This window comes from Athene noctua, chromosome Z, assembly GCF_965140245.1.
Source record: "Athene noctua chromosome Z, bAthNoc1.hap1.1, whole genome shotgun sequence".
Taxonomy (NCBI): domain Eukaryota; kingdom Metazoa; phylum Chordata; class Aves; order Strigiformes; family Strigidae; genus Athene; species Athene noctua.
The window spans coordinates 3404111-3418368 of NC_134077.1; the positions used below are offsets into that span (position 1 = coordinate 3404111).

The 14258-nt window shown below is 38.7% G+C and overlaps 1 protein-coding gene across 2 annotated transcripts in view; it reads left to right on the plus strand.

The window, feature by feature from the left end:
- DYM (dymeclin) overlaps positions 1–14258 on the plus strand; it is a 229417-nt gene that overhangs the window by 16298 nt on the left and 198861 nt on the right. For both annotated transcript variants that reach the window (XM_074931919.1, XM_074931918.1), the window contains 2 exons: positions 2042–2219; positions 13956–14008. In XM_074931919.1, coding sequence (XP_074788020.1) covers positions 2080–2219; positions 13956–14008 — 193 coding nt within the window. In that variant the 5' untranslated portion in view covers positions 2042–2079. The remainder of the gene's footprint in view (positions 1–2041; positions 2220–13955; positions 14009–14258) is intronic.

Sequence of the window (14258 nt, forward strand, 5' to 3'; positions counted from 1 at the left end):
TTGAAGCAGCAAAATTTGTATTCAAGTAAGATGCATTCATTCTGTTCTGTGAGTAATTATTCAACCAGAGTTCTGGAAATCCTCTTAAACTAATTACATTTTATAATCCCTTAATGCTTCTCCACAGAACTCCCTGGCACAAACAAACAGAACTGGCACAAACTTCTCTTTTCACTCCTAGGCCACTTTTCAATTCCTCTTCCTGAAGGTAGTCCCCATGACAAAAATGGCTCCTGCAAATGCTGTAGATAGTGTCTTTAGAGCTTTTTACTAAATGAGACCTCTATGAGTTTACAAGGTTATTGTGTCTCTCTCCCTTTTGGTCAGGTATAAAGGGAGGTGGCAGAAATCAAGCTGCCTCATGAAAATAAAGTTCTGTGGGTAGGCAGAGCTCCAGCGGTGCAGTTGTTATAAAAGCAGATATACTGAGTCAGTGTAAAGTTTCATCTTGCTGTATTCTGTTCTCTAGAGCAGCAAATGGTGGAGTGCTAGAATGGAGGGAAGGAGTGTGGAGTGGTATCTTACCAGCCCATCATGTGCCCTACAAACAAAATTGAGGAAATAAACACTTTCCTCATTTTTACAGGATCTCACCTTCTAAAGACCTCTGTATTACCTAATAGTATCCTATATTCTGCTGTCCGACTGCTGGCATTTTGTTGTTTCTGAAATCTTTGGGCACTGTGCATTTTCTCTAAATTTCGAATATAAGTTCTTCAGGTAGCCTCCATGATGGCTTCAAACACTGCAGCTTTTTGTTGCATCTCATTGTTTCTTTTTAGCAAGCTTTCCTCATTTCTGTACTGTTCTTTATTAATATTAGCTGCTACTAGAATGGTCTGCTGCTGCAAAGATGATGAGTCTAAGAGAATCAGTACTGGTGTGCTGCTTGAAACAGAGTCTGTATCTTTGTAGAGACCGAGGGAAGAGCTGCTGTTGGGTAGTAGCTTATATTTTCTAATATAGCTGTCTCTGTTCTTACAGCTTATGCAGCTCAGGAGTGAGTATGCAGGTTACGCAGTAATACAGTGCACAGCACTTTTATCTCGTGGGGATGCTTTTTTTTAATATAAACTTGTAAAGCTGTTAGTCACTGTTTTTTTTTCTTAGATGATGGAAGATTATTGAAGCTGGTGACTGGAAAGATGTAAGATGCTTAGGAGCATCCCTGGCACATAGTAGCATCATGGTGCGATTTCCTTTAATTAAATGTTTATAAAGGTGAGAAGTGCTGATAAGCATGGAGAATTGAAACCTCATTCTTCGCACATTTCAAATACAACACAGCTACTCATGAAAAGAGGTTTTGGAGTGCATCTCTACCTACTTCTGCAGTGTTCCTTGAGAAAACGGTCGTGTTTCTGATGTGTTAATTTTTTGGCTTTTCCACCCTTGAAGTAGTTGTCTGGAGCCAACCACATTATTTTACAAAGGTCAAGGAGATTCATGTGTGGTCAGTAGTACCTTTCCTCACTTGATTCAGGTTCTGTGCAGCTGTGATATAACAGCTGTGTGTGTGCTGCCAAGGTGGGGGCTTTCAAAGTGTTGGTTGTTGATGGCATGCAGGAATTAGCTGCATGATGGACTCCTTTTCTTGACAGCAGGTGTCGTTTTCTATCGATGCGTATTCAGTTGGAAAATGTATTTTTGAATAGCTTGTCAACTTGACACCTCTGTTTAAATTGTAAGCTCCCTGCAGTTTTCCTCACTGGTAGCAGCCTTGCTACTGATACAGCTGTGGCACTGTTCTTACCATGTGTAATTTATGAAAATCCAAGTGAGATGATGACTGAAGTATATAGCACAGTAACTTTGAATTTCTGTGTTGAAAATGTGATTGTCCTAAGTATGTTTGAAAGAAAATATTTTTATTGACTTCCTATGCCCCTCTTTTCTTATTTTCAGTGATTGTTCAAGGTAGTGAACTAAAGCTTTACTGATGGCTCTTTTAGGGTCTGTATATTCCTTATTAGTACAAAAGACTTTAAATGTTTCTCTCTTTTTTTTTTTTTTTTTTTCTTTTTTTTTTTTCCCCTTGAAGAAATGAAAATTTAGGAAGGGATTTGCCAAATAAAGAAGATGGGAGCAAACAGCAGCAGCATCAGTGAGCTTCCAGAAAATGAGTACTTAAAAAAATTATCAGGAGCAGAGCCCATCTCCGAGAATGACCCGTTTTGGAATCAGCTGCTGTCCTTTAGCTTTACCACTCCAACAAACAGGTAAGAGGGTGCTTACTGAAGAATTAAACTTTGATAATATATTTATAAAAGTGACAAGTCTGAAAGCAAGTGAGTGGTTATGTTAATTATTACTGTTTTAGGTAGCAGAGGAATAAATGCCTATGTAAAATAGACTGTTGTTTCTAAATTTGGAAGGTCTTTCTACCACCTCTTCCATTCCTGTGGGTCCCTTTCTTCTTCATAAAGTCTGTAATGGCTATTCGTTCTGGTAGCTGGGAAAGATCAGAAGCAGGGTCCTAAAGTGTTGGGGGAGAACTTTAATTTTTTTCTTTGAGTCACTATTTCTGTTGTTCTTTTCTGGTTGTTTTGAGGAGCTTTTTTCTTTGAGAAAGTTTCTGGTTTCTCTGGAGTTGCTGAAGACCCCAGTGAGTGATGTTTCTTGTCAACTTACAGTGAATTGTACATCTTCCATGAATTAATTGTAGTTAGCTGTTGAGCTTCTTAGTCTCTGTGGCTTTCCCCCCCCTCTTTTATATTTTTAAAAAAAGCTTGGCACGTTGTCTCCATAAAAATATTTTCTAAATATCTAAAATTGAAGTTTTGCATGTCTTTTCACTCTAGCAAGTGGTGTAGATAGAAACAGAATTAATACTTTTGAGATGATTCATAGCACATCTCCAGAAATATAGAAATAAGCCCTTGTGACTTCTGTTAACCCAAGTCCCTTGCTGAATTCATTGGTCTGTGTGATTATCAGTCTTACAAGAGCAATCTGATATTACTTAATACTTTTAATTATTACTTAACTGTTTTTACACTTGACAATGTGACCTGACGGTTTCCTGTCAGGTGAATGTCTTTATTTACCTCCTTTATTATTAGCAAATATTAATGCAAATTGCAAAGGACATAGCTTTTTCATAAAGGGTCATAACAGACTACATTTGAACACTTGTGTAACAGGTTTAAATTGGCCACAATGTGTCACTGCTAAAATTTGGAACATTTTAAATCTTTAATAAATTGGAAATCTGTTTGAGAGCTATTCTTTCTAATCTTTTTTTTTTATTTTTTTTTTGTTAAAAAAAAGAGCTCCTGGCATAATGAATGGTGGTCAAAGGCATTTTTCTTTCAGAAGGTGAAAAACTAGTGCAGATTTATGACTGCCCTGACCTCTCAAACCTTTAATATAAATTACCAATTGAATGAAGAATGGAATACAATTTCTAGTGGCATACAGTTTACATGTTACATGACTTACCTCTGTGCTGCCTTGTGCACAGTAGCTTCTGAAAGTCAAGAGATGTGTTTATTTTCATAACGGTTAGGAGCAGATCTGGTAGATAATCTGTCTCACGCTAGAGTGCCTGTGAGCGTGTCAAAGTTCAGGCAGCTGGGTGGGAAGTGGTTAATATATACCACTGGGAGGCATTTACTAGGCTATTTTTGTAAAGAGTGAGGGGGGGGGGGGGGGAAAGGATTTTGACTTCTCCATGGAGAGAATTGTGAGAGGTAACAAGTGAAAGGTTGTAAAGCTCATAAAGGGTGGTGCATAATTGTCACTGGGTGAGGGAGCAGTTGTTTTTTCTTTTAAGGTCCTCTAAGAGGAAGGCTTACAGCCACCTATGAGTAACAAGATGGACAATATTCTGAGAAGTCATGTTGTCCCAAAAGCAGGGTTGTTTACCAGGTGTGCAATATACCAGTATACACAGAGAGCAGAGGTATTTATTCCATGCCTGCGCAGAGTGGGGTGCTAGGTGGTAATTCCACAAAGCCAGCACACTGCATCGAAGAGCTTCAGTGGGTTCATACACTTCAGACTACACAAATGCAAATATACTGTGATGACCATTGGGTAGTTGCTTATCGGTTTGTCCCTTATTGTTAACAATGTGCCTCGTCTTTGTTTAAAGTTACAGTGCCTTTTAATTCTTTAATTCAAACTGAAAGGGTGAGGGGGGGCACATCTTCTTGGTCTTTAACTGAGTTAGTGGTCGCAGTCTTCCTTACCTCCCCCCTTCCCCACCCTTATCTTTCCCTCAGTTATGCCTGGTTTTGCTGACTTAATGTATCTCAGACAGTCATCCAGCCTTTGGCTCCTTCTGGGGCAGGATGTTCCTCTCTTACTAATATTTTAGCTCCTCTTCAAAGGTATGGTCGTTAGCAAGGTCTGCATTGTTTGTGCAAAGTTAGAGTAACTCACTCCCTTATCTCCTGGTTCCTTCTTTTGGCTGCAACAGTCTTCAGTCAGTAACTGACCCTGTCATTGTTCTAAGTTCAGAATAAGCAGAGTAGAAAAGGAGACATCAATATAATACTGCATTGTTTGTGGTTTGGGATTTATTTTTTTCAGGGGAGAAATAGTTATATGTAAACCCCCAGCAATTACTTTTAATTGTTCTACTGAGCCTCCCTCCCTCACCAAAGTGAAGGAGTCGTTCACAGCTTGTTTTGCAGCTTTATTGTGCCTATTTGGTGGAGTCAGATTCAGTGCACAGTAAATTTGCTTTTTTTTTTTTAAAAAAAACAAACCACAAAACCCCCACAAAAAACAGCCAAACAGCAAAAAACCACCCCCAAACACAAGAAACATAATTTAAAAAGCAAGCAAGGAAAAAAGCTGATCCAAAAGCAGGTTGAAAGTTTAATTAGCTGAACGCCAGATGGTGCTCTTGCCTGGCAACTAGAAGAGAATTATTTTTAGAGGCATCTTCTGTGCAGCTTAATAACTGGAAGGAAACAGAAATTTTCCATTAAGTTGCATCTACCTGAGAGAACCGTTTGACAAATGAGGTCAGATGATGTTGGCTGCACAGCACCCTCAGCCATTGTCTAAATCAGATAACCTTGCCTGCAGGAACAGAACAATAGGGGTCAATGTTCATTTCTGAGATTGAAAGCTTGCGAAATATCTTTAAATCTGTTTTGTTTTAATGAGGCTTGGGTGTAGGTCATACTTTTGACAGGATCAAGATACTAGTTTATGACTGGTGTGGAAAGGAACCAGTTTTCACCTGTCAAGACACATTTTAAGCTTTTCTTCTCTTTTCAGGTTGGCTTTTTCCAACTGTCTGTTGCAAAATTAGTGACTGTTTACCAGTGTTATTGAGAGCCATAAAAGTTGTGTGTTGTTTTCGTGGAGGTAACTGTTGATTCTCTCTGAGATTCTCTGAATGCTGCTTTGGATGTGTGTCTGTTCTACATACAGCAGTGCTATAGGGAAAGAGGAGGAGAAAAACATGAAAATAGAAGGTAGTAGGAAATTAGGTGGTAGCAGGGAAAGCAAGAAAACAACCAACAATAGAAAACCCAACCAAAACCCATCAACGTGTGGGAGGTGGTGTGGCTGGGGTAAATTGCCTCCTTTCAGCAGCAGGTACCTGACAGATTCACCTTGTTGTCAGGAAACCTTGCTGGGTAGGAAGGAACCATTATCTGCAGGGAAGACAAAGGGCACTTTTGATACATTTAAGGGAAATTTGAATCCGTGTGTGTAAGTAAAGCTTGTGAGGTTTTTAACACTTTTCCATGTATGCTTTTTCACTAGTGAGGAGTGTGTGAATAGTGTTTTGCTTTACAGAAGCTGTTCTGAATTAGTCCAGGTACTGCTGATCACAGCTGCCGAAGAAGATCTTTCAGGCTGCCGAACAGAGTTGGATCTTCCAAGGACCAATAGGCTTTTAATCTTCCAAATTGAAGCCCAGGGCCTTGGCTTGAGAGTTGGCTTTCTACTCTGAGAAAGATGAAGTTGTGATGGTATATCTGATCTTCTAATGTCACTGCTTTCTTTGCTCTTTTTCCTGTCTTAATTTTCTTACACTTTGCTTTTCTCAGCATTTTGTACTCTTTTATTTCTTTGTCATTGTTCTGTTTCTGTTCCTCTCTCAGTTTGGTTGTTCTCTTCCTCCTTTCATCTGTTTTTCATTTTCCTGGTTCTCTCTCTTGCCTCCCCATCTCTACCCAATTGTATATGTTAATCTCTCTTTGAATGGTTCCCTGTATAGGTCTTTAGCATTGCTAATTTACTCAGCCTGTCTCCTTTACTGGGTTTATTTTTTCAGTCCAGTTAACTTTTTCATCCCTTTCTCTGAAGAACACAAGGTAGTTTGTAGGGGGGAAATAAAGTTTGTTCAGTACCAGTGCTACTGACTGCAAAGTTGCTGTTACCAATACTGATGCAAGATGCTCTTGCCCTTTCACTTTCCCTTCCAGTGTTCATTCAGGTCTGTTGTGACTTTAATCAGGAATTAATCTGTCTGAAAAACAACACAGCAAAAAGAAGTGTTTATTTTTCAGCCAAGTTAATTCCCTAGAGTGATTCATTGCGTGGCACCACAAAACAATTCTGGCACAATGAGGGATTGATTTTTGGGGCATAGTAGACTGTTGGGCTGAAAGGTGGGCTTACTTAAACCTCATGTGCCATCCGAAAATGAATGTGAAAGTGTGTGGTCAAATCAGAGCTGGCAGTAACATTCTGCTTTTCTGGGCTGTTTGTTCTTCCTCTCATAATGTTTGATTTCTTAATAGTTAAGCAAATATTAAAAGGGAATATTAAGTGGGAGTAATTCTGGATAGTGCATTCACAAACTGTGATTATGACTCAACCTTTAGTAATCAGAAATGAGGTGATGGTGAATCTCTACTCACTGCTTGTGATCACCCCTGGCATGAGCAGTAGTTAACAGCCAGGGCAAGTCTTGAGTATCGGGCGGGTACAGCGACTTGGCCTTACACAGTTTAGGAGTGGTAGGAGGGAAGTGATATATGCACAGGTGATAGTAAAAGGAAAAGCTGGCAGCAATTTAATTTAGGCTGCTTTGTACTTTTCACTGTAAAAGGAGTACTGTGATCTCCTTTTCTGTAAAGCAGGTCACAGATGCTTAGCAGGTGAAATCCCCTTGGCCTACAGAAGTGTCTGGTGAGAAACTGGTTTCAGCCATTAGGAGGTACTCAGTGGTCTGAATTCTCACTCCTGCACATTCTTTTTTTTCTTCAGGGATCCTTATTTGTTGAACAGAATGGAATCATGGGAGCTGAATTAAAGTTGGATAAACCCTCTTCAATCTGCCACTTCTTACGTTTCAAGTGGCTGACTTATCAATCTGAACAGTGTTTGAATGTTGGAAAAATAAAATACAGCTTTTCTATATAACTTTTCTCTATAACTTTTTTAGTTATTGTTATGAGCAAGAGCTGTGATGTTTGCTTTGAAGTCTTAGCTCTTGGTTTAGGCAGGCCTTTATGTTTGGCTCTCCTACAAGTTGCTACCAAGAATGAAACCTCCTCCTTAGCGGTGGTATTAGTTACAGTTCTTTTCTGATGGAAGACTTAAACCAGAGTTAACTTACACAGAACTTGCTGAAAATCACGTGCTTAATAATTACTGTTCCGCTTTGTTCTTTCCCCAGAGTTTTTAATGAATGGCTGGTTCAAGAATAGTGTACATGAGACTTTAATGGAAAGACATAAAAATGAGCAACTTTTATGTTGCCTTAATGTGGTACATTTTTAAATCGGTACAATAAATTATATGCAGCTTTTTATTCTTTGGCATCTTTCCTCCCACTAGTCCATTAAAGTCAGCCTTCCCACAGTATGAATTTACTGAATGGGCTGATTCTTCTGTTTTGTATTCAGTGGCAAAGAAAAAAGTTCTACTTAGAGGAAAAAATTGTCAGGAAAGCTGCTTCCTTGTTTTTTTCTCCTCCTCTTTTAGAAGGGGTAGTTGTCTGCTATGGTTTGAGTCTTGTTCTTACCATAATACGGGTATGTGTCATGGTATGGATGTGTTTATAATTACAGGTTTTATGCAGAATACTTTGACTTGCCATGTTAAAGTATTTTAACAGTAGTCACTGTCACTTTGAAACCTTTTGTATTGTGATGCCTTTAAAATAAAAGCAGATAAAACCGTGTTCTTCAAAGATGATTGCTGTCAGGAAGCAGCTTTCACTGTCTTTTATTAATTATGGTTTTGCTGAAGTCTCTCGGACTGAAAGCAAATGTAAAGTAAGGCGACTGAATTCAACCACTCTAAAATAACAACACAGATTTCCCCCCTCCTCCCCCGCCACCTGCTCTTCTTTTTTGGAAATAGTGTTTTTTTACAATATATGCCAGAATAGCTGACCACAGAATCTGACTTTCTGGTAGTATGAAGCCAGAAATAAAAATAGGCAGTCAGTGAAAACTCTTTGGTGGGGGATTTTTGAGCAATAGGCTGCTTAATTTACCATTCTTTGCTGCCTCTAGAGTGAAGCTCCTTCACTGCACTGATGATAAATAAAAAGTTCTGATTCTCTCTGAAAACCCTGATCTGAGGAATATGTCTTTTCAGAGACTTTATTACAGAAAACCAGCTTGATGGAAGAAACTTCCTGAACTATGATCAGTAACTGCAAAGTAATTAAATCCCAGCAAAATAAGAAAACACTTGAGATAAGATCAATTATAAAATGACAGAAGAGCAATTTCACCAAAACAAAACAGAATTTGTATTGTCTAAATACTGTTTCAGTATTATGTTTTACTTGGTCAATAGTCATTGCCTATACTTATGATAGATAATACATAATTTTCACTTGTGAAATACGGAGAGGCAATTTCGGCTTCTGTTAATATTCCTGTATGTTTGAGTGAGTGTGTGTGCACTGAATTCCACAGTAACATTTATATGATAGTACAGGTTTGTGGGATTGAACTTTTTGTATCATGAAGAGGAGATGAACCTCTGCTATCAAAGGGACAGTATTTGAGTGTGCAAGTTTGAACATAATTTTGATTTCTTTTCTTGCCTTCCTTGTACAGAGTCCTTTTTACATGACACAGAGGTGTACTGGTTGTGCTGTCCTCTCTCCTACAGAAGGGGATTATCCTTGATTACTCTTTACTTCTGTCTCTGATGTGTGTTACCTGGTGTTACACAGATCCTTCCTGTGTCTAGGTGGATTTGTAGTGACAATTTGTATGCAAAATGTTCTTACTGCCTGCCCTGTTGAGATGCTACAAGAGAATAATCACTGCCACTCTAAAACCTCTCATGTTTTGATACCTTTAAAATAAAACAAGATAAAACAATTTTTTTTTAAAAAAGTCGGTGCTGTCAGGAAGCAAATTTCAGTAGTAATTATAGTTTTTTGTGAAGTCTGTGGGCTTTACCCTCTGCATAAAAAACACAAATAAAATATTCCCTTCCTTTTATAAAGGACTTTGAAAATGTGGGCCAGCCGCTCACAGGATGAGGCAGGAATTCCTGTGGAGCCTGGAATTTTTTCCTAAAGTGTGTGGGAAGCAATCCTGCACTTCACACATTTGCTTGGATCGAAATGAGCCAGTTAAATCTGTGTGGTTAAGTACATTTCTTTGAATCCTTAGTGTTTTCCCCCTGTGCTCACAACCTGTTTGAATCCCCATTCCAGGTGATACCTTTTGCTTGTGCCTCGGAAAATTGTAGAACTGGTAAATATGATTGGAATAGGTACTGCTTTCCTCAGACCAAATGGTTTAGTTCAGGTGGTGACAGTTGAAATACGTGATTACATGTACAAACACATCCAGGTCACTGTGAGCGTGATATTTCAGTTCTGCAGCCTGAAGCTGGTGTTTCTTGCCACGTGCATGTGAACGTTCTCTGAAGTGGTGTCTTCTCCACGTTAGGGCTTACTGGATGTTACTGGGGTTCCTGGTTTCTACTGGTGATGCTCAGCAGTGCAGTCAAGCAGCAGGAAGGGTTTATGTACTTTTGCTGCTTGTTTATTGCTAGGAAATGATTTAATTTTTTTTGTTGTTGAGAATGTACTAACAGTTCTCATAGACAGGGATATTCTACTCCTCTGTCCCTAATGAATCTCTCTCCTATTTTTACGTGTTCTAAAAGATACTGTCTTTCAGAAGCTTCTTTTCACTTCTGAAAAAGCATGATTTTTATTTTCCCAGTTATTGCTAGATAAAATTGTAGAGTGGAAAATGTATAGGATTTTTTCTTTTCTTTTCTGAAGGGTTGTTTTCTCCTGGATTCTTGCATAGGTACTTTGTAACAGTTAAATGTATTATGTTGAAGGGGATCCAGTTTAAATGCATTTTATTTAGACTTCTTTTTGTCCCAAGTAGCGAGCTCCTAAAGTACACTTACTCATATGTATACACATATATTTGTTAACAAAGCATTCAGTATTGCTCAGGTCAGGGTTTTCAGAGAGAATTGGAACTTTTATTTGTCATCAGAGCAGTGAAGATGCCTCACTCTTATCAGTGCTTCCTCTGGTTGTTAGTGCTGAAAAACAGTTTGAATACTCCCAGTGCTGCTCTGTGGATTAATGAAGGGACGGGTGCTGTAGTGTTAGGTTTCCATTCTTATATACGGTCATTAACCAAATGTCATCTCCACAGGGACTGTAGAGCAGAGTCAATACCACAGTTGGTTGTAGCATTTCTTCTGTGCCACCTGATTAATCTTTGGCATTTTCTGCCTAAGGGTTAATAAACACACATCTTCTGTCTTCACAGCACAACACACAAAAAAATAGGCGGACAGCTTTTCCCATGTCTCTTTTCTTTCCAGTTTAAGGAAAGAAAGCCAAGCTTTGTCCGGGGTTCCTGGAAACGGGCTGCTATTTTTGTACCCCCCACTATACCCTCTCTGTGAATCCATCCTTGGGGATGTCGCAGTAGTGTTACTACTGTTGGGTGTAAGAGCAAAATTTCAATGTTGTGTGTGTGTTGGGGCAGTGTTTTGGTGTAGTTCCTCTTCGCTAGTTGTTCCTGTTGCGTGAACTGAAATTTTGCAGATGTTGTACCTAATCTTGAGGATGGCAAAATTCAATTCAGTGTTCTTGTTGTATGAATAAGGGGGAGTGGGCTGCAGTTAATCTTTAAGCATTAAACTTCATTTTGGTGGGAGAAAGAATGAGTCAAGTGTTAAATGCTTTGCTGAGGACTTGAAGGTCTTGCTTTGATCCTGGTTTTTGATCCTGGCAACCTGTAGAATTTGGGCAACTCTGCGGAATTTATTTGAGGACTTTGTGTGGTTTTTAATGAGTCAAAGGGAAGAAAAAAACAACCTGTAAGAGTGCTATACTCGAAAACCTAATTGCTTAGAAATTAGGGGAAAAACGAACCATAATTAAAAGCTGAATGTCTACATTTATGGTTTAAGTCCTGGAGCAAATTACAACAATCACTCGAGATGTATTAGAGTAGTCCCTAGTATCTCTGGATAGTGGGAGGTGGATCATGTGTTGGATTACAATTATTCAGTACCTAAGAACTCTCTTGTCAGCTGGTGTCCAATATAATATTCATTCTGCTTGTCAGTTCTTAAGAAGGAGTACACTCTGATGAGAAGCAGCCAGCTGGACAAATGTAGAAGTTGTTTTTAAAAAAACCCAAAGTGCAAAAAGCCCTTGTTTCATATAGACCTAGAAAACTGTGTTGTCTGTAGTTGCTGGTGGAGTGTTCTAGTTTTATGCCATTTGTTTTTAATTACTCTGCATGTTTTTAGTGTGGAAACAAGAGACCACCTTTGAGACTAAGTCTAATGTTTTTAAAGTATATATGAAAGTCCAAGTTTGTTCTTTCTGAAACTTATGTTTCAAAGCAATGTATAAGAGAGGAAAAAATGCTGATATTTGATATCAAAAATAGCCAATCTACATAATCTAAAGTTGTTTTAGGATATTTAGGTGTAGGTTAAGAGCTGTCTGTGCTGTCAGCTCACTACACAGTAGATAAGTCTGGATAACACAGAAAAATTCGCAGGCATTTTAAAAATTTGTTTGATGTCTCTTTCTTGAAGCATTTCCTATTGAAAAGTTTTGAAATATTTTTTTTGGCTGCTGTTTCTACCCAATATCCTTACCTCTTCATCTAGTCCTCAGGAGTTCAAGTACAGCTCAATCAAACTCAACAGCTTCCATGAACACGGCTCCACGTGAACTTTCAGCAGTGGAGTTGGTTTAAGGGCTTCCCACACAGCACCACAGCTAATCTTAGGTTGATACAACAGTTTTTGGAACTGTTCTGTAAACTGGATTATCATCTAAATTTAAAAACAGAAAGAAAGGGGACTGTTTCCCTCACCACTGCCTTTGAAAAGTTCGCTGGCAGAGCTGCAGGTAGTTGCCAAGATGGTGTTGAGCAGGTGGGACAGAGAGAGTGCATGCGGTACCATGTCCTTTTTGTCTTCAGTCTCTGATAATTTGATATAAATCAGGTTACTCATCAGCAAATTTAATGCTTAGGAAGCAATAGCGACATTGGCAATCTAATTGTGGCAGTATTAGGTTTTGCAATATTTTTATGAGAGGAGTGCTTGAACTGAGGCCATACCACTGACTTTTATAGGCGTAGTTACTATGCAGGTTTCATTACATTGCTACTTTCCTATTTATTCTGAGGATGGTGATTTTCATACCTTTAATTACAAGGATGTAGCTGCATGAACTGTGAAGTCGTTCAGTGTATATTACATATTATGCTATGTCTGCAAGCATGGAACTGTTTTGGGGTGGTTTTTTTGACTGGCTTTTAATCTGGGGAACTTCAGAAGGACTGCCATTCCTGTAGGTCAGACTATGTTGAGTCTGTATAGAGGCTGTACAATCTTCTCCAGTATCCTGAGCAGCAGGGCCTGTAGTGATAGGGCAAGGGGTAATAGTTTTAAACTAAAAGAGGGGAGATTCAGACTAGATAGAAGGAAGAAATTTTTTACAATGAGGGTGGTGAAACACTGGAACAGGTTGCTGTTTAGGTATTAATAGTGGACAATTTCAGTATTAACTTTTAACTTAAGCATTAACTAATTGCTTAATGTGGCATTAGATACACTATGATTATTTGTCCTTTTTCCCATCTGTTAAGGAGAAATATAGTTCCCATGTATTCTTCTGTTTTGTTTTTGAGGATCAGTTACTCTGTACTGGTAGGTACTAGTGATACTATCATACTAGTGATAGGAGTATAGAAATGTCTTTTTACGTGTTTGACGCAGCTGGTGTTTACTTTCAGTGGTTGATGACGGGTTCTGTTTTAGTGCTGTATTGTTCTTTTCAGCTGATGGTTTTCATTGAGGCATACCAACAGGCAGTTAATGAAGTTATGAAAAATTCAGTGTATCTGATATAATTGTCACATTAGTATAGTAACAGTTAAAGGAAAGTGGTGCTTAGCTTGAGGTTAAATGTCAGGTTGAGGATTCTTTAATTTATGCTGTTTGAAAAGATATTGTTTCATATGACAGCTCTTGTAAAAAAAATCCAGTTCTTTCTGTAGGCTGCCGTTCCATGTGTATTTTCAGTGGCATTGAGCTAAGCATGGCAGCATCGAAGCCACAAAGGTAGTGGTAACACAGAAGATGTAGTGACATCATTTCACTTTGACAAACAATTCATTTTTTAACGTTAGTTTGCTGTTTTATAGTTACTGTACTTCAAATGCATGTTGCACTGCCTGATACTAGTATGACCAAGCACTGGGATGAGTTACCCAGAGAGGTTGTGAAGATACTCAAAATCCACCTGAATTTGGTCCTGGGCAATGGGCTGTTGGTGGCCCAGCTTCAGCAGGGAGGTTGGACAGGATGACCTCCAGAAGTCCCTTCTCACCTCAACCATTCAGTGCTTCTGTGTTATCTATGTAAACCAGCTAATGGTTTGGTAAAATTAAGTGCTTCATAGGAGTATTTTACTACTGTTTTGTAATAAATTTTCTCTTCAAGTACGGGAAGCCAACTGCTTGTGTAACCATTTTTATTTTCTTTCTCCCCTCTCCTAGTGCTGATTTAAAGCTCTTGGAAGAAGCCACAATCTCAGTCTGCAAGTCTTTAGGTGAGAAATAGTGGCATCTTAACTTTTTTCCATGTGCTTGATTAGGAAAACTAACAGCATTCGTGTGCACATCCCTGTCTCCAGTATACTTGTCCAGTCTACTTGTATGTGTTCCACTAGTATGATTAAAGAGTGTATTATATCCCAAATTTTAGAATCTTCCATCATTAATTGTTTTGTAGAACTTGAAATGACTGAAATAATTCCAGAGCTTCTACTACCTCTTTTACCCACTGCCCTGTAAGCTGAT